Below are 20,072 nucleotides of genomic sequence, written 5' to 3'. Positions count from 1 at the left end.
AATCTCCACATGTGCCAACTGCCAGGAATTCATGAAGCTGTAGGATCTTTTTAAGGTTGGGAAAGATCTCTGAGACACTTGAGTGCATCTATTAAGTTGATGAGGTTACAAAGCTTTTCAATATTAAAATAGGCTCTGAAAAGACAACGGAAAATCTCTTGCTGCTGAGTGCTTGGGCACACAATGGGATCACAAAATTCAGGGTGGAAATTTCATAAGAAAAACCCACCCAAACTGTGTACAGCATAATATTAATATTAATATTGCTCCCAGGAAAGCTCTTGGGATCAGGGCAGGAATCTCCCCTGAAAGGCCCATCTGATGCTCAGAGGCAGACAAGGAGTTAAAAATGGACTGGTTTGTTAGGAAAATGCCTGACAGGCTGTGCTGCTCCTGTGGAGCCGCAGAACTCCCACAGCAGAGCCTTCCCCACAGGCAGGGGATGTGCGAAGCCCAAAAAAGCTCCAGGAGCAGTGACAGGGTGGGAATCACTCTGGCGCCACCGGCGGGCTGGGAGACAGTGACTGGGAAAATCACACCTAGGGAGGAAGTCAGGAACAGTCTGTGAAAATCATGTGTGGCAGGGAGGGGGTGGGCTGGGATTGTGGATTTATCCTGGGCCCCCTCCTCTGTCTTACACTCCTCCTCTCCACCTCTGCTGGTGGTGGCTGCAGCAAAAGCCCAAAGGAGCACATCTCTGGCCTGACCCCATGGATCTGGGAGCGCTGAGCACTCCAGAGCAGTCAGGTGATCCCCAACACCTGGGGTGCCTCCTGTCCCTGTCTCCCTGCCCCAGGAAGGGTCCTACACCTGCTGGGGTCTGGGCAGCACCAACACAAGGGGTGCCTTTCTGGGGTGTTTGTGCTGATGGAGGGTCTGGGACCCCTCCAGCCAGCTGCCTCAACTGCTGAGGGGTAATGGGGGGACATGAGTGTTCAGCTGGCCTGGGCTGTTTTCCAGCAATGCTCCCACATCCGGAGCCTTGCAGGGCAGATGAGGCTGGCAAAGGCATCCCCACAGAGTGAGGGGGACTCATAGTGAGGGGCTAAGCCTGTCTCTGCTTGGGGACACCGAGCTCGGGTGTCCTGTCCCCTTCTAGCCCTGCTCACAGCCACCGTGGCACCCCAGAAATGCTTCCCCAAACCAGCATGGCCCCACCATGGGAAGGGAGTGGGGCATAAAGGGTTAACTATCTCCTCCTGGAGCGTCAGAGTTCGAACAAAGTGCTCAAATAAAGTGTCTCCCTCCTTTACACCACGAGGCACTTGCTCTGGGCTTGGAATGGCAACAGATACAGAAGGGGCAAAAGGGGAAAAGGAGTAATTTGTGGGGCACTCCATAGCTGGGATCTCTCCTGGGTGAGGCTGCCCCATGAAACGTTCCAGGCTGTCACCTCTGGTTCTTCAAACTGTCAAAGCTGTGTCCCACAGCAAGCCACCCCCGTGCTCCCCATGGCAAGGGAAGAGCTGGGGTGAAAGGCAAAGCTGTCACCTGCTTTCCTCCCGGAGCACCTGGCTGGGGCTGTCCCATGTGTGGGGTCACACTTTGTCCTGGCCATGGGCATCCCATGGCTGTCCCTCACTGCCAGCTAGCTGCCACAGTGTGATCTCTGCCTGCACACCCAGCACCCCCTGAGCCCCCAAAAGAAGCTGCTGGAGGCTCCAGGACACCCCCCCCACACACACACCCCCCTGCCCAGCCTGCCCCGGTTTATGCTGCAGCCAGATGTGTCTGGGATGGCAGCGTAGAGTCCTTTCTCCCAGTGTTTCTACAAGAATTTGGGGTTTCCTCAATCCCTTTTAACCTCCACAGCAGAGGTGGTTCCGACGCCTTTTCCTACCTGACAGGGATCTTTACCCGCAGGTACCGATCCACGGCGATGGCCAGAAGCGCCAGGATGGAGCTCTCCGTGAGGATGAGGACGGGACAGGCCACCATGAGGCAGGTGTAAAACTCCGTCTGGGGTCCGATGTTGATGATGATGGCCAGGGGGATGACCAGAGCCCCCACGGCCACGTCTGCCACTGCCAGCGAGACGATGAAGCAGAAGGTGGCATCCCGCAGCGCCTGGTTCATCTTCACAGCCCAGATGACCAGGATATTGCCCGGCACGGACACCAAAGCGATGAGCACTTCGATGGAGATGTAGGCAGCCTGGAAGGCTGAGATGGGGTGTGCCATGATGCTCCGGTCCGCCCCGCTCCCGTGGGGGTCCTCGGTCACCTGCAAACGCACAGGGAGACGGTGAGAGAGTGGCATCGCTGCCAGAGCTGCGAGCGGGATGGAGCCTGTGCGAGGGGGTGGGAAAAACTCCTCTCCTGTTTGTGCCGTCCCCCGGGACTCCGGGCCCCCCCACCCCCGCCCCGAGCTCATCCTGCACCCACCCCGCGCCCACCTCCATCCCGCACCCATCTCCGTCCCGCACCCATCTCGATCCCTCACCCTTCTCCGTCCCGCACCCACCTCCATCCCGCACCCATCTCGATCCCTCACCCTTCTCCGTCCCGCACTCTTCTCCGTCCCGCACATCCCGCACCCATCTCCATCCCGCAGCGCGACCGCTCCCGGCCGTGAAGAGGGAGCGGGAGCCGCCGGTCAGTCCCGGGAGAGCGGCAGAGCCCCGCGCCCCTTGGGCCGCCCCGGGGGCCGCTGTCGGAGCCTTTCGGGGCTCCCTCTGTCTCTGATCCCTGGATCCCCTCCCTGCTCTGCGCTGCTTCCTGCAGCCACCCGAGTCCCGAGTCCCGGCAGCCGACCCCTCTCACCTTGTCCTGCAAATCCAGGGCTTGTTTTGGGGTGCTCTCACCCACAGAGAGCCAGCGCTGTCCCCCCGCAGGGCAAGGCGGGGCTCATGCCGGGGGCGGCCGGGGGGACCCTGCGGCCGCCGGGGAGCGGGGCTGGCCGCGGCCGCCGGGGCTGCGCTCGGTCCCCGGTGCCCGACACCGCTCGGCTCCCGCAGGCGCTGCCCCCTCCCCGCCGGAGCCGAAGCATCACATGGTGCCGCCTTCCAGCCTTTAAAGAGCGACTGACCCGATTCGGGGCTCGCCGCGGCACCGGGAAGGACCGGGGGGGGTGCGCGGGGGCCGGGCGGAGGCGGCGGGACCGGGCGGAGCGGGGAGAGGCGACAGCGGGCGGAGCAGCCGAGCCAGTCCCAGCCCCAACGCTGCCGCCACCAGTCGGGCTCCGGATTTAACGCTAAAACCGGTTTTTGAGGTCGGGTGTGAGCAGAGGATCGGGACGGCGAGGGGAGGCAGAGCCTGAGCTGGGGTGGGCGAGGACCCGGCCCGGCCCGGGCACGGGCAGCGCTGTTCGGGACTGTGCCCCGGGACGGCGTCGGGACCCCAAGTCAGACCCGAACGGCCTCAAGGAGCTCTGGTGCTCACCTGGGCTGTGGCTGGCACTGCCTCACCCAAAATCACTGCTGGGATGGGCGGGGGTGAAACCCCGAGAGCGCTCTTCATCCTCCGAACTGCACCGCCGGGCTGCGGAGGGGCTGCGTCCCCGGGGCAGGGGAAGGCTCTATCCACACAGGCGTCTGGAGAAATGGGGGCCCCGAACTGCTGCTGGAATATGGTCACCCCCCAATTCCCCTCTCCGGGCCAGGCAGAACAGACAAAACGGGTCTGGGGGCTCAATCTCACTGATGGATTGAACCCCCCAATCCCTCCAGGGACCTCCGGATGTGCACCAGGCACCTGCAAAGCTCATCTTACATAAATCACTTCCCAGGAGTGCGGCTGGTTTATCCAAATGCTGCAAGGAACAGGACCTCAGATGTGGGACAAGGGGACTCTCCCGACCCCCATCTGCACCTCTCCCAGTCCTTTCTCCCTCCTCTAGTGAGACTCGGGCTGGAGTTGTCCCCTGCTCTGCTCTGCCTCGTGACAGATGTCCCAACCCTTGGATCTGCCCCCTGTGGCTACCCCTCATCCCTCTTTTCATCAGAGCCTGCCCACCCCACAGCAGGATGGGATCAGCTGTGGGACCATCCCAATCCAGGGCTGATTTTCCATCAGCTGATGTCCCATGGGGTGCCTGCTCTCCTCCTTGGGCAAGTGGCCAGCAAAGAGCTGGGGGTCCCAGCCTCCCAGGGCTGTCTGGGGACTGTGGCATTGTGCCACCTCTGGGCACTGGGCTGTGCCAGCAGCAGGGCGAGGTGAGCTCAGATTGGTCTGAATGATCTGTTTGCTGTGCAGAGAGAAAAATAAACCGAGGCTCGTGGGCTCCTGTAAACACAGCACTATTTATGGAGCGTTGGCATCCTGCAGCATCTCCTCACACCTCCTCCACTGCAGGGGAAAGTGATGCCCCCTATGGCTGAGCATAAATCCAGAGGTAGGGGGTGGCATGGGGGTGCTCAGGATGGGCTACTGAGAGTGAAAAGGGCATTTCCAGAGAGCCCAAAACCCCTCGCCCACCACCTTCCCAGGAGGAGTGTCCTTGCAATCAACCTCTGGCTGGGAGCAGGGCAGGAAAGCCAGCAGGCTCCTCACGGGAGTGCAATGCGGAAGCAAACGCAGGCAGGGCCCGGCCTAATTGTATGCAAATCGCCCAAACAGAGATTAAAACCACTCCTTTTCCTTTGTGGATTTGCAGTTTGTTCTCCCTCCCTGGATTCGTTCCCCTGAATGCTCAATTTTAGCAGCACCCCTAAAACCCCCCATGTTATGCCAAGAATGATCTGCTGGCTGTGAACCTGCCAGAGGGGGTCTGAGCTCTCTCACCAGCCCAGGGCATGGGCAAAGGCTGCAGGGATGGGATGACCAAATGGATACAGAGCCCATTCCTGACAGAGAGGGATCATCAGCTCATTCTCCTGACACCAAGCTGGGGATGTGTCTGAAGAGTGTCAGGGATTCCTTAAAAACCCATGACAAAGAATTTTCTGGTGAGCGTCAAATACTGGGAAAGTTATTCAGGTCTTCCAGGCTCTTTCTGGGGGTTTTAAGGAGAAAAATGTCCTGAGAGCTGCAATGGGTTGTGGAGATCCCAGTGTTGGATGATGCTGCCATGGATAAATACTTTTGGCACACAGGGAGAGATGGGATGAAGTGGGACAAACAAGGGCCATGGTGTGGCTTCCTGCACCAGCTCCTGTGGCTGTGGCAGGAGGGGAGGGTTGGTGTCTGGCTTGATGCCAGTGGGATGCACCCGGGGCTGTGGCGTGTCGGGGCTGGTTGATGAGAGCGAACCCTGACTGAACCCCCAGGGTTTGGCAGCAGCCAAGAAATGATTTTCCAGGGAGACAAGTCAGGGCATGGGCAGCTCATTTCTGCCCATCTTTCTTCAGCTTTTCTCTGGGGTGTGAGATTCCCTCTCCTGCCTTAGTTTAGCTGAATGAAGAACAGCTCCATGGTGCCATTCTGGGTGATGAGGGCAGGAGAAGTTGAGGATCTCTCCACCTCTTCCATCATGGTGACCATCCCACAGCACTTCTGGTCATGGAAAGGGGCTTCTTCACTAGGAAAGCTGATTAGGAGTGTGGCTGGTGCCAGCAGCACAGGGATGTGTGCTTGGAGGGCTGATGGCTCTGAGACATTAATTAGGACGAGTGACCCCCCGAGTGCCATGGTCTGGTGGGTCCACATAGGATGGCACAAGGCAAAGAGAGAAGCAGCAAACAAAGGGAAACCCTGGAGCTTTTCCAAGGAGGCCTCTACTGTGTTGAGATGTTCTGGAGTGATGGTCACCCTATACTGTTGGGGCCACCACTCTGTGTGTGCCAGTGACACAGAGCCCTGGGGACCTCACTCAGGACACCGCTGGTCTCCATTTGTGCTCAGTTTCTCTCCCGTTTATGGGATACACAGCCCTGGGAACCCATCTGGGGAGCAAGGAGCCCCAGACTTCTGTAGGGTGGTGCATCCCTCTCTGGACTTGGCAGGAGATGCTCAGCAGCAATGACACAGCACAGAAAATATCCCAGAAGATAAATGGGCAAGTCTCAGAGAGTGAATGAAGGAAAGGCTGTTTTCCTGTGAACTGCCCATTCCCACAGAGCAGTCCTGTCACTCAGAGCAGGTTGGGAAGAGGGCTGGCAGTGCTACCAGTGCACCGAGGGACAAAATGAATCCTGGGAGGTGCCTGTGATCCATCAGCCCTGAGCTGGCATAAGGATGTGCCCCAGTTCCCTCTGGCCTGGGGAGATGCCCCATCCACAATGCTGCAGATTCCCACAGCAGCCAAATGGGTCAGGCCCCACTCGGATCCCTGCCAGATTCCAGCCAGATGCTGCCCACAGGCTGCTGGGTCACTGTGCCTTGGCACAACGGGATATTGCCAGGCTTTTGTGCTGCCCTGTCAGGGAGGAACTGCTGAGACATCACTGGGTGGAAGAGAAAACTGATCCCAGCCCAGGCAGCTCTGGCAGCGCTGTCCCTGGCAGGGCAGTGGGGTAGGGCAGAGGTCTCTCCCAGGGTCCGCCCCCACAGCCCAATGCGGGCCCTTTGTCTCGGCACTGCTGCCTCTTCCTCACCACACTGGGGTTATTTTACTCCCCAGGGAGCCCCGGGGGTGTTACTGAGCCAGGCTGAGGGCCAGGAGCTATTCCTGCCACCGCTTCCCTGCCGTGTCTGCAGGGCAGGAGGGGGTTAAACCTTTCCAATGCTGCTAAGCAGTTCTGAGGACGGTTCAAATCCTTTGCCCCCTCTCCAGGGCCACCCCTGGACCAAACCCAGCACTGTTTGGCCTCTGGTTTCAGTTGCAGTAGCCGGTGGAAGGGCAGGACAGTGCCGTGGGCAGGGAGGGGGGGGCCGGTGCTGTGAGGGCTCTGGAACACCCAGCAGTGATGACAGATCCTTCTGGGGCAGAGACTGGCATGAAACAGTGACTGCTCAAGAAAGGGAAAAAAAAGGCTGTGAGGGACAAAAATGCGAAAGGAAAAATGTGAGTTGCTACAAGGGCTGAATGAGGGGAACCACTTCCCTTGATGGATTTCAGAGATGGTAAAATAATTTTCTGATTGATCTTTGGGGAAATATTGGGGAGGGGACGGAGAGCTGAGTAGGTGTTGTGGCTGGAAAAGCCCAGGGCCACCCCCAGACCTGGGCCTGTGATGGCCTGGGGACACCTGGGGACACCATAGGGGTGATGGAAAATGAGGATTTGGGGTGAAGGAAAAAACTGGGATGAAGCAGTGACAGCCACAGTGGGAATGCCCAAGGAGGACCAGGCTGGGCTGGATCGGTGGCTCTGAGTGAGGAGAAAGAGGTGGCAAAAAAGAAACCATGGTTGCTGCTCCCCAAGCCCATATCTCTCACTTCAGCATTTTGTCCCATATTTCTATTTTTAAATTCCCTGCTTTTAGCTTCCAGCTGTCACTTACAGCTCTCGGGTTTGGTAAGGGAGCTTTCCCCCCACTCAGGCTCTCACAGACTGTAACCATCTCACCACCCCCCAAGAGGAAAGCTCTTCCACCCAGCCCCTGCAGCCTCTGAGCCCTGCACCCTGCTGCTGCCCGAATTATTGCTTTCCAACCAATTTAAGGCAAATTCTTTTGTATCCAGAAATTAATTCAGGACCGCGATTCACTGAGTAGGTTCTCTGTGTTGTAGGGAAAGCTGTTCAAATCCTTCCCACATGCCTAAACCTGCAGATTCCTATGGAAGATGTGGAAAATTTCTTATCAGCACAGGGGATCCGCCTCCTGCCTCGTTCCACTTCTCTTCCATCTGTAATCGTTTTCCCCGCGGCCCTGGAGCGCACAAACACGGCTGGAGCAGCGGCCCTGCCGATCCCCGGGGAATGGCTCCTGCAGGACATGGGACATTCCGCAGTGCCCCCGCAGCAGCCGGGACCAGCGGGGAGACGTTCCCACAGCTGGGAGCCCCCTCGGGAACGCGGGCCCACGAGTCCCTGCCAGGAGCTCGGGGTGCCTCGGCTCCCTTGGGCGGGGGGGTTCTGCTGCCTCCCGCCGCTCCCGGCCAGGCTCGGGGGTCCGGGCAGGGCCGGGGGGTCACCCAGCCTCACCCAGCCTCACCCCGGACGTGCCGCACAGCGGTGCCCCGGCACGGCTCGGGGCTGCAGGGGAGGGAAGGAGGGGTGTCAGCTGGGCGGCGGCAATTTGGGGGGCTGACATCCCCCAAGTGACTCCGAGCTCTGGGGGAGCAGAGGGTGGGGCGGGGGGATGCAGGCACCGCGTATCCCTGGCTGGGAAAGGCTGCGAGAAGCACCAGGCTGAAAGGCAGAGACCCAGACAGGCCTTGTGAAGGCAGTAACCCCAAATTTCCTCTCCTCACCACAGAAGCAGCCCTTCCCACGAAAAGCCTTGTCTGGAGCAGTGTTTGCCATCCATGTCCATCTCCTCCATCCGGGCTGGGCAGTGGGGATGGAGCAGGGAAGGAGCCTCCCGATGTGTGCCCATGACACCCACACCAGCTCACCCTTCCCAAAACATTCCAGGGGGCCGGGAGCTGGGACGTTGCACCTCTGGGGATCCCCTGGCATTAAAAGGCACCCAGGCACTGGAAACTGGGAAACTGGGAAAGAAGCCCAGGGACCCCTCCTGGGGACAAGGGACCTCCCCATCCCCAGGGCAACTGGGGCTCCCAGTTTCATATCCCTAAATAAATGCTTTTGAAAGGGCAGAGACCAACATGAACTCTGGTGGCTGAGGGGCTCCCCCTTACCCCAGCCATTGCACTTCCCAAAGGCAATTAAATCCATGGAGCCAAAGGGACCAGATGGGACACGGGCACTGGGAAAGAGCATCCCATGAGGGACAAAGAAGAAAGAGAACAAATAGAAAAATAAATAAAATATTATAATAATAATAATAATAATAATAATAATAATAATAATAATAATAATAATAATAATAATAATAATAATAATAATAGTTAATGTCTGATTGTTAATTATTTATATTATTTATATTATTTTATATTTATGCTGCAGAATAAATAGACAAGGGAACCCCTTAAATCACACTCCTGTCCCTCCCTATGGGATCAAATCCTGCTGCTCCCAAAACATCCCAAAGCAGACACATTTGGGAGACAAATGTGTCTGCTTCAGCTGACAAAAATTCCTTCTCCAGGACAATTTCATCTACAAATGAGCAGGAAAATGCAAAGGAAAGTGTTTCCGGGGAGTCCCTCCACTTTCCTGGAGCCTCCCCTTCCCGGATTAGGATGTTTTGGCCCAAAGGATGAATGAGGGAACTGGGACTGGAGCAGGAACTGCAGGAAGCCAAACCCTGGGAGCTATTTTCGGCCGTCAGGCAGGAAAAGCACCTGTTGGGGTCATTACGCCGCGGGAAAAAACAAACCTCGAGATTTTCTCCCATGGGGGGTCGGAAATAAATAGCTGGGATCAATCCTGCTGGAGAACTGGATCTGGATACAAGGGAAACACCCCACGGTTTCCAAATCCTGGTCCCCCATCTCAGCCGCCAGAGGCCCCACCCTGGATCCTGGGGGAGAAGGGCGGGTTCCCCCTAAAAAAGGGGAATCCAAAGGGGTCTGAGATGCTTTTGGGCTCTGGCTTGAGGTGTGCGTCCCTAAATCCGGACTCGGCTGTGGATAAGCGGGCTGTTGGTGCCCTCTCCCGTCCAGCGGCGGTGGCTGATGCCTCCTGCATCCCTGCTTCATCCCTGCTTCATCCCTGCTTCATCCCTCCTCCATCCCTCCTCCATCCCTCCTCCATCCCTCCTCCATCCCTCCTCCATCCCTCCTCCCTCCTGCTGCCGTTCCTCCTGCACGGAGCCGCAGACCTTGAGCCTCCCAGGTCTCATGGGGCCCTCGGGCGACCTGACCAAGAACGGAGGGTTTATCCTCGGTCACAACCTCATGTTCCACGACTTTGCCTTTCAAGGCATTTTTCCTAGCAGGCAGCCAGGGGTTGCATTTCCTCAGTGGCTGAGATGGGCTGGGAGGAGCTTGATCCCCTGAAATGGGGCACGGGGAGCACCCCAAAAACACCTACCCCGTTTCTGTTCCCTACACCAAAACCCACCTGGCCTTCTCATCCCTCCCAATCCCTCCTCATCCTCCCGGCTCTCCTCTCCCCGCCAGTGCTCCGGCTCCATCGGCTCTTTGGGAGCGGGACATCCCCGGGCGGGGCTGGCCCAGGGACCCCCCCGGGGAGCAGCTCCGCCCGGCCCCGGGCCGGGATTCTCCTGCAGCCCCGGAGCGGTGCCCGAGCGGCGACAGCTGGGAATGCGAGAGGGGCTCGGGGTTTGCTGAGGCGCCCCGGACAGGGGGGAAATCGGGGAGGGGGGCACGGAAAGCTCTGCCCCTGCCAGGGGAATTTTCAGGGTGGGGCCCCTCCGGAAGGGCTGGGGGCCCCTCCCTGGGGACCGGCGCGTCTGGCATCACTGCTGGCATGTCAAGGGGGGGAGTCTGCTGACCCTTGTCCCCCGGGGAATCCCACGCTGAAGCCACAAAATCGTCACAACCCTCCCTCCCTGTCTCTCCGAGTTACCATGGGGTGCCCTTCATGGCGAGGAGAGGAGGCTGAGTGTCACCCCTCCTTGTGCCAAAATTTGCTGTCACTTGGGGTGGGAGCAGAAAAATACAGGAGTCACTGGTGTAGGAAAGCTCGACATGAGCATCACGAGCTCTTTTCCTCTACTGACCAGACCTTGGTCCTGCAGCATCAGCCCCAGTCAGGCCATGGAGGGAAGGGGACATGCCCACCACGGGGCAAGCTGATGGTCACCCACCCAGGACACCTGGCTGGCAGTCACCCAGATCCCTCCCTGCCCTCCCTGCTGGTTCCAGGCATCTCATGCCAGGGCTGTCCCTGCCAAGGGACACTGCTGTCCCCAGGTCCCATCCCCGGGCCTCACGCCCTCCCCTGCCTGGACAGCTGTCCCCTCTTGGGGTCAAACAGCCGCCACATGTCACTGCTGAATCCCTCACATTCATGGGTCTTCCTCTGAACCCCCACCTGTCCTGCAGCTTGCTCCTGCCACAGCGTCCCACTCCAGGGAAAACAACCCTTTGTTGACAACCCAAGTCCTCCCTGCTCCTCCCTTGGTGACACATGTGGGGACAGCCCAGCCAGTGCCACCCTGCAGGGGATGGAGCAGCCAGGGATGCCCCTGGCTTGGTGGCAGGGGGGTCCAAAAGGGAAACCCTGCTGTGGGGTTCACTAGTGGGGGTTCTGCTGGGGGAATCCCTCCTCCAGCTGTAATGTGGGGCTTGGGCCTGTGAAGGGGAAGGGTCATGTCCAGGCCATGGGGTTATGGAGCAAGGGAGGCCATGGAGGGGCAGAAACACAGGAGGTTTAGTGCTGCAGTGGGGCAGAGCATCCCGTGATCCGTGTGAGCAAGGAGGGAGGTGAGGGCACCCAGTGTGGTCCCTGGGCTAGGAACCAGCAGACTCGTGGGTCAGGGTACCTGCTTTTGTCCCCACATGGGGATCCTGGTGGGTCAGGGCACACAGGGTGATTGTAGCAGGTCACCCACTGAAATTCATAGACAGGGCTTGGTATGCTGGGGCAACCAGTATTGTCCCCAAACTGGGATCCAGTGGGCTGGGGGCTACTCAGCCACCAGCACCTCTCTGCAGGTTTGACCTGGGAGGGAGGTGAGGGATCGACAAAGACAGTTAATAACAGAAATAAAACTGTTCTCCAGAGAGATTTTAGACCTCTATCATGATCCCTGATTTCCTTATAGGGAAAATGGGGCACCTAGAGTGCCGGGGAGTGAGGGGGCACCAAGGGTGCTGAGCCCCATGGGGACCCAAGAGCTGCAGGAGCAGCTCTGTCCCACCAGGGAGCTGAAGTTGGGCCAGTTGGCACTTACGGGTGAGGGAGGGATTGTCTGCTGGTGCTGTCACCACTGCTGCCATCCCTGCCGGCACAGACAGCAGGACATCCTCCCCCATCGCTCCCCACGGGCTGGACCCCAAACTAACCCCAAATCCCCAGCAGCACCAGACGTGGATGTGCAGAGCCTCGGGCTGGGGCTGAACAGGGAGGCTCTGCCGAGCCCCATCCAGGCCGAGCAGCTGTCGCCGTCCCAAACACGTCGGAAATCCCGGGTGTCGGAGGAGAGCTCTGCTCCACATTCCTCGGCCCAGCGTGGGGACAGGGCCAAGCATCTCCCCGCCGCCTGCAGCTGCTCCCAAATATGTTACAACTTGTCAGGGCGGCAGGAAGGGATGTCGATGAGCCTGGAAAGGAGAGGGGATGTGGGACTGTGGGGTGCCCAGTGGGGTGCCCTGTGGAGGGGGGAGGGTGGGTCCAACTGGAAGTCACATTTTGGTGAGTCTCCTTCCTGTGCTGAAATCTCAGAGGGATGATATCTGCTGAGCCCTGGCTTTCCCCCTTTTTCCCCATCAGTGGGATGGTCCCGGCACCCTGGGTTGTACATGCTGCTTGGGGCATCCAAATCTCTTCACCAGCCCACAAACCCAGGTTTTTCTGCCCTTTCCAGTAGGAGCTGGCCGGCACCATCCCCACCATCGCTGCTTCAGCGTGGGCATGGCGCAGCTCCACGCCCCAGGCAGAGATGGGCAACCCGTGTGTGCAGCTCCGAGCAGGGAACAGGGACATGCACTGGTTAAGGCTCTGTGCACTGGGAGGGACACTCCCCAGGCTGCAACACGCTCACGTGTGTCCCCAAAACTCAGCAAATCCAGACCATCAGACGTGGTGGGAAAGCAAAATAGCGGAGGCAGCCCCTGGGTGTCTCTCCGTGACCCCAGCCACCAGCTTGGGAAGCTGCCCCGGAGGAGCAAGGACAAACGCTCCTCTCTGGATTTTCTCAATGGATGGGTATTTTTAGCTCTGGGCTCGTGGCTGCCCTCCCCGCCAGCTGTGTCGGGGTGAGCCGTCCCCGCGAGGCCCCCGCGGCCGGGGAAAGGTCACCCCGTGACGGATCGCAGCACGTTCTGCCCGGGGCTCACACAGCGTCACTTTGTGCTGCCTCCCAGCCGCCACCATCCATCACGGGATAACCTGACAGCCGGCAGCAGAGCCCTAATCCCCCCTCGGCTCCCAATTACCCGGGGCGCAGCCTCGGCCGCCGTGGGCACCCACGGGACCAGGAAAAGCCGGGCTCGCCCGAACCCAGCAGGTGCCATGATGGGAGCCCCCCTGTAGCCCAGACACGGGGTGCCTTGATGATGGCTATGTGTCCCATGGGATTCATTATCCATGATTTGATATTCACCAGGATGAGACTGCTGGACCTACAGACCCTGGACCCCGCCGTGCCCCTCCTCCGTGTTCAGGAGGGATCATTCACGGCATGGAGGGGCTGAAGGAGCTGCAGAGCTGCAGTTGGGTGGGCACAACATTATCCCTGCTCCCACATCACTGGGTGAGACCCCCAAATGGAGCTGCAGCAGTGCAGCTGCCAGAGGGATCCCTCTCCCCAGTGTCCACCCCACACTGGCACTGAGTGCCCTTTCCTCCCCATCTCCTTACGCTGCCTTCTGCCTCCCCTGCCCGCTCAGCCATGGGCACCAGTGGCCTCGGTGGCCCTGTTGGGGCTGGCTTGTGCCACTTCTGCAGCCAGGGACACATGGCTGGTGCTGCCCGACCAGTGCTGCCCCTGTTTATGAACTGACAAATGCTTGACTGCTCTCCTGTGCAGATCAGCCACGTGGCCCTGGAGGCCATTATGTCACCACTGTGTCTCTCACCCTCCAGACATGCTCCTGCAATTCCAAAACACCCATTTATACCTGACACCTCTCACCAAGGGATGCGGCTGCAGCTCAAGAGGCTCGCTGGGGTCATGTCCACCAAGTGCAACTGATAAAGGTCCCCATGAGTGACTCAAGATGATTGATGTGATGGTGTGGGGCTGATATGAAGACCTCAGGCTCAGGTTATCCACTCCTAAAGCCTTCACTCCTGCCATGGGCACCTGTGCACACCTGAGGGATGAATCCTGCCTCTTCCCAACCCTTTTAGTGCTTTTTCTTTAGGCAAGGGCCAAGCTGATGCTCTGATTTCTTTCCTTCTTGAGTATTTTGGAGTTTGACTGACTGTGGGAAGCACAGGAGCTGTGCTGAGGGTGAACCTCAAGGCTGCAGGTCCTGCTTTCCTTAGTGCAGGCTTTCATAGATGTTAAAAGCATGGGGACAGCAAATCCACAGGGCTGGGACCCCAGGAGAGTAGGAATTGGGGTGAGGAGGTGTTGGAAAGCTCCTGGCCACAAAGAAATCACAACAAGGGAAGAGCATCATGACAGGTTCCAACAAGGCCAGAAATCAATCCCAAGTGAGCAAGGGTGCTGATAGTAGGCACAGGGAATGTGCCACAGCACAGCCTCTCCAAGGAGGGGGAATCTGGGGAAGGAGAATCCCAGCAGGGTTGGCCCTGCACTTTGCTGACATTCTTTCCACTGACCAATCCCTCAGCTGGAATCTGGCCTGGAGCAGGAATAGGATGAGATGGGAGATGGTTTGTGATGTTCCAGATGAAAAAAAACAAAAAAAACCTCTGAATTAAAGACAAAGCTGGAGAGATATAGCCAAGCCATTGAGTCAGCAGAGAAGGGATGGGGATGAGTTAAAATCCCCCTCATGCTGCTGCTGCTGGGTGAGCCTCATTTTCCCCATCAGGAATACGGGAGCAATGTGTCCTCTCTGGGAGAGGCGGGCATCAGGATGGCATTTGGGGCTTTGGTTATCCACAGGTACAGAGGCCAGCACAGGAGAGCAGGTGGGATGAGGCAGTGCCAGCTGGGAGAGGGCTGAGCCCAGCCTGGCTCTGCTGGAACCCGGAGACACATGGGAGGAGGTGTCCTTTGGGTTTGGTGCATGGCACTAGCCACGAATGTGGATTTTGTGACACAAATGTTATAAGGAATTTGACTGGGCACCCACAGCAGAGGAAAGGTTGGGCTTTGGCTCTGTCCTGCCTGCTCCTGTCTGCTCCATTACTGTGGGACAGGCAGCAGGCACAGCAGCTGGACCAGGACTGGTGAGCACAGAGAGGGGTGTCCATAGAGACGGGACTGGGGCCCAGGATTCCAAGGCTTTCCCGAGGCTTCAGCAGAAGTGGGATCAGTGTAATATGGACCGGCAGGATGGGACCATGAGGAATATGGGGGAGAGCAGGATTGGGAGGTGGCAAGGGCTGCGAAGGGGACGATGCTGTGCTGGTGTTGAGTCCCACCGCAGGGAAGGCACAGATTTGGGATACCGCGGGATCCAGGGGGGCAGCGTGAAGGGATGGGGGTGCCCTGGTCAGGCAGACTGGCCACGAGGCCACCACGACCCCCCCAGCCCGGCTGTAACTGAAGGCACCAGATGAGGCAGGAATGCCGGGGGGAGCTGGCAGCTCCGCCGTCCCCAGCGGCACCTCGGGGCTCACACAAAGCCCTTGTTCGGGTCCAGCCGAGCCGTGCCAGCCCCCCCAGCCCCGCCGGGCCGGGCACTGTAATCCCCGTGGGGAGAGCACATAGAATCAGACAGACAAGTTTTGATGTGAGGCAGCAGCTTAGGGTGGGCTCAGGTTTCCTTTGGGTTTTCTATATTTATCTCCGTGATTTAATGCCAGCGCCGGGGTTTAAATGGCACCAAGCAGTTGGCGCGGGGAGAAGGGAGCAGCCGTCGCCGAGCCGCACACACGTCCCCGAGCCGCCCATGGAGCTCTTCGAGACCAACCCGTATTTCTTCCCGGAGCAGAGGTTTTACGATGGGGAAAACTTTCTGGGCTCCCGCTTGCAGGCCTTCGAGCCCGCGGCGTTCCCCGAGCGCGCCGAGGCCGCGCTGTGCGCCGAGGGCAGGGCGGCTCTGGAGGACAAGGAGGCGCTGGCCGAGCACTGTCCCGGGCAGTGCCTGCCCTGGGCCTGCAAGGTGTGCAAGAGGAAATCCGTGTCCATGGACCGGCGCCGCGCCGCCACGCTGCGGGAGAAGCGGCGGCTCAAGAAGGTGAACGAGGCATTCGAGGCTCTGAAGCGCAGCACCCTCCTGAACCCCAACCAGCGGCTGCCCAAGGTGGAGATCCTGCGCAGCGCCATCCAGTACATCGAGCGGCTGCAGAGCCTGCTCAGCTCCCTCAACCAGCAGGAGCGGGACCAGCGGGAGCTGCGCTACCGGGCCCAGCCCGCCGTGAGTGCCCGAGGGTGCCCGAGGGTGTCCCCGGGAGGGAGGGGAGGGGGTGCCCCGTGCGGTGATGAGTGTGGGGTCACGCTCTATGGGCGTGATGCCATTTCGGGGGATGCTCCATAGGAGAAGGGCCATGTGGGACTGATGCTCTGTGGGGACAATGCCCAGTGAAGGTGACTTTCTATGGGGTGATGCTCTATGGGATGATGCTCTATAGGAGGGTGCCATTTAGGGGTGATGCTCTATGGGGGTGATGCCCGATGTCCCTGCCCTGCCTGGGGTCATTTTGGAGTGCCATTCTGTGGCAGAGATGCTTTAAGGGGACACTGCCCTATGGAGGTTATGCCACTCTGTGGGGTTGATGCCATATGGGAATGAGGTTCTATGGGTATGATGTCATTTTGGGCTGTCCATTCTACCTGGGTGATGCATTATGGGATGCTTTAAGTTGTTGATGCCATTTCAGGGTTAAGGCCTATGGGAGTGATGCCACAGGGGAGTGATTCTGTATGGGGACATGGCTTTATGGGGTGATGCCCTGTGGGGGTAACCCCAAGCAGAAGCTCTGGGGCACTGGGTCCTGCTGGGGGGAACAGGACCCCAGCTCTGGGGTGGGGCAGACACTGCCATCTTGGGACACTGGTGGATGTGTGTCCTGCACGGGGGCACAGAGACAATGATGCAGCCCTGCCGAGTGCTCACATCCCTGCGGGAAAGGGGCCACTGCCACTCTGACCCTGGGAATGGCTGCACTGGGGCCGTGGCACGTGGGCCTGGGCTGGGGAGGGGTGGGAATGGTGAAAATGAAGGAAACAACATAGAACTAAACTAAATGAAAATATAACACAACATAACATAACAATTAATAATATTAAATACTAAATGCAAAAATAGAAATACCAATGTAAAATATACAAAAAATATAAAGCATAAAATATAAAATAAAATTAACACTCTCTGTTCACACCCAGGCAGAGGAAGGGATGAGAGGGATGGCACAGGGACAGCTCTGGTTTCTAGGACCAAAGGGGCCCATTTGGGCACTGGCTGAGGACACTCAGTAGTTGTGTCGTGTCACCATCCCCAGAGAGTCAGGACCTTTCACTCCACAAGAGTTTAGTCATTTAACCAAGTTTTTGAGAGGTATTTCCACCTGATTCCTGTGGAAAATCAGCCAGGATGGCTGGCTATGTGCTTCCCTTCTGCTCTGAGGTTTGGATCTGCGAATGCACAGAGAGCTGAAACTACAGCTACAGGTCTAGGGAGAGGTGGAATAGGTAGATGTAGGGCTATGTATTGGTATAGGCATTGATAATATGGGTTCTATAGATCCAGAGATCATATAGACAAATTAGAGATGAAATTGATATGGATATGATAGCTATAGAGAAAGATACAAATTATAGAGATAGATTATATATAGATAATATAGACAGTGATAAAGATTATATAGATTATCTATAGATATTTATATGTAAATGACATACAGGTATATCTATAGATACAGATTATGGAGATATAGATAATGTAGATATGGATGAATTGATACAGAAATAGGTAATGTAGATATGGATATAAATATGACACATAGATATATGGAGATATATATATATAGAGAGAGAGAGAGATAGAGATAGATATATCTATCCATATAGATATAGATGAAGATAGATACAGATACAGATATATATATATATATAGGTATAGATACAGATACGGGTACAGATACAGATACTGATACAGATACAGATACAGATACAGATACAGGAGGACTTTATCAGAGGCCCAGAAGAGGGAATCCCACATCTCCTTCCAGACTAAAGGATTTAAGGGCCAAACCACTAGGTATACAGGGAGTCCAATTTAATGCTGAATAATGGAATGAAAAAGTATTTAGGCTCCATCCTAAGTATTTGTGGGACTTCCCAGTATCCACTTTAATGCCAGAATACACTTGGATATCAGAATCTAATATCTACTTCCCAGAATCCACTCAGATTTGCGAATGTGCCCAAAATTGTGCTGAGCTGTCCCTTTGTCACTTCTGTTCTGAGCTGCTCCTTCTCCCAGGTGCAGCCAGGGGTTCACATACTAATGCAAAAGCCAGTATTTTGGGGGAAAAAGATCATACCTGGAAGAATTTCCTGCTTTAATGGGAAATAAGTCCAAGTGTTAATTAATTATCCTGTGTTGCCATGAGCTTGTAGAGCCAAAGTGCCATTCTAGTCTGCTACAAAGAGTTGGGTCTGTGGGGTTGCTCATATGAATCACTTTTGGGGTTTTACCTGAACTGACACCCATTCACAGGAAAGACACACCCAAAAAAAGTAAATTCTGAGCTGTGCTGAATAATGCTCTCATTTTTCATGCTGTCAGCTCTTTTCTCCAAAACCACTCAGCTCCAAATCCACAAATCAAACTGCCAAAAGCTTTTCCCGGTCCCTCCCCCGCCCCCAGGATGGCCTGAGGGCATCCAGCCCATGTATCATTTTTTACAAGCCCGATTAGGTGATTCTCAGTAAAAAGGTGTTTTGCCCAAGAACATTTGTTCATCTCCAGCCCTTTTTCATAATCAGTGGGGAAAGAGACACCTTTTTACATGCAGGGAGCCCCATTTCTCTGTGGCCAGTGTCCCAAAACAAGGAGGTTTTTCCAGCTTTTATGGTTAAGGAAGCACCTGGCCCTGATGGGTCCTAGAGACCCTGTGTGCTGTTGGCTCCTCCAGGTGGGGAGGGACATGCCCCCACTGTGGGATGGGCCCCCGGGTGTTGTTGGGGATGCTGGTGGGGTTTGCTGTGCCAGAGGAGGTGACACACGGTTGCTCTGGGCTCCTGCAGGCAGCCAGCGACTGCGGGTCCGGCAGCTCCTCCTGCAGCCCCGAGTGGAGCAGCCAGCTGGAGTTCAGCACCAATCCTGCAGGTAACGCCCTCCTCGCCCCCCTGGCGCATCCCACGGCCTCGCTGGGCTCTGCAGGGAGTGGGAAGAAACCTTGCCCTTCTCTCCCCGTCCCACTGCTGCAGAGTGATGAGCTCAGAAATCCTACAGAACCTACTTGGCTCAACTCTCAGCAATTCAGGGTTCTCCGAGCCCTGATTTCACCAAAACACCAACCCCTGGGAGCTGCAGCAGCCTGGGCCCCGGTGCCTTCATCCCCAGCAAGGTTTTCATCTGTTGCCATCCCTCAGCTTGGCATGCTTGGCTGGGCATCACTGGGCATGGCTGGGCATAGCTGAGCATGGCTGGCCAGCGCTGCCCCAGCCCCCCTTCCCTCCCTACACCCCCTTGGCAGCTGCTGATCTTTTTTTCCATGCTTGCCATTATCCCCGCCCCTGCCAAATCCACCTGTTATTTTCCTCAGAAGGCAGAAACTTAAATCTCATTTTCCAGTGGAGATTAAAACCTATAAAGGATCCAAAAGTCCCACTCCCTGTTGCTCTCTCATCCTTTCCCAGGGTGGGGGCTGGCAGCAGGTCCCTAGGTCCCTCTGGCCATGTGGAGGATCATGGGGTCATAAAATCATAGAAGAGAATCAATGAATTGTTATGGATGCAAAAGATCAGCAAGTCCAACCCTCAGCCGTGTTCACCACTAATCCACATCCCCTTGAGCCATCTCCTGCACATAGTCCCCATTCCCAGCAATGTCCTCATACCTTGCTCCCACAGATCCCATTCCCAGCAGTGTCCTCACCCCTCTGTCTCCCCAGATCCCATTCCCAGCAGTGTCCTCACCCCTGTCTCCCCAGATCCCATTCCCAGCAGTGTCCTCACCCCTCTGTCTCCCCAGATCCCATTCCCAGCAGTGTCCTCACCCCTCTGTCTCCCCAGATCCCATTCCCAGCAGTGTCCTCACCCCTCTGTCTCCCCAGATCCCATTCCCAGCAGTGTCCTCACCCCTGTCTCCCCAGATCACCTCCTGGCCGACGAGGCAGCCGAGGAGCGCAATCTGCACTCGCTGTCCTCCATCGTGGAGAGCATTGCTGTGGAGGACGTGGCTGTGACGTTCCCGGAGGAGCGGGGTCAGAACTGAGCTGGTGCAAACCCTGGCGGCTCCTTGAAA

The 20,072-nt window shown here is 57.1% G+C and overlaps 2 protein-coding genes across 2 annotated transcripts in view; one reads left to right on the top strand and one right to left on the bottom strand.

Annotated features, from left to right (window-relative positions):
- Positions 1–2,181, bottom strand: part of ADORA1 (adenosine A1 receptor) — a 23,531-nt gene extending 21,350 nt beyond the window's left edge. Inside the window, exon 1 of the mRNA XM_054648833.2 lies at positions 1,841–2,181. Coding sequence (XP_054504808.1) covers positions 1,841–2,181 — 341 coding nt within the window. The remainder of the gene's footprint in view (positions 1–1,840) is intronic.
- Positions 2,113–20,072, top strand: MYOG (myogenin). Its single transcript, XM_077190526.1, has 4 exons — positions 2,113–2,244; positions 15,463–16,016; positions 18,851–18,932; positions 19,921–20,072. Exons 2-4 carry the CDS (start codon positions 15,549–15,551, stop codon positions 20,040–20,042), a joined length of 672 nt encoding a protein of 223 aa, XP_077046641.1. The 5' UTR covers positions 2,113–2,244; positions 15,463–15,548; the 3' UTR covers positions 20,043–20,072.

Source organism: Agelaius phoeniceus, chromosome 25 (genome assembly GCF_051311805.1).
Source record: "Agelaius phoeniceus isolate bAgePho1 chromosome 25, bAgePho1.hap1, whole genome shotgun sequence".
NCBI lineage: Eukaryota > Metazoa > Chordata > Aves > Passeriformes > Icteridae > Agelaius > Agelaius phoeniceus.
This window is presented reverse-complemented; position numbering and strand designations above follow the sequence as displayed.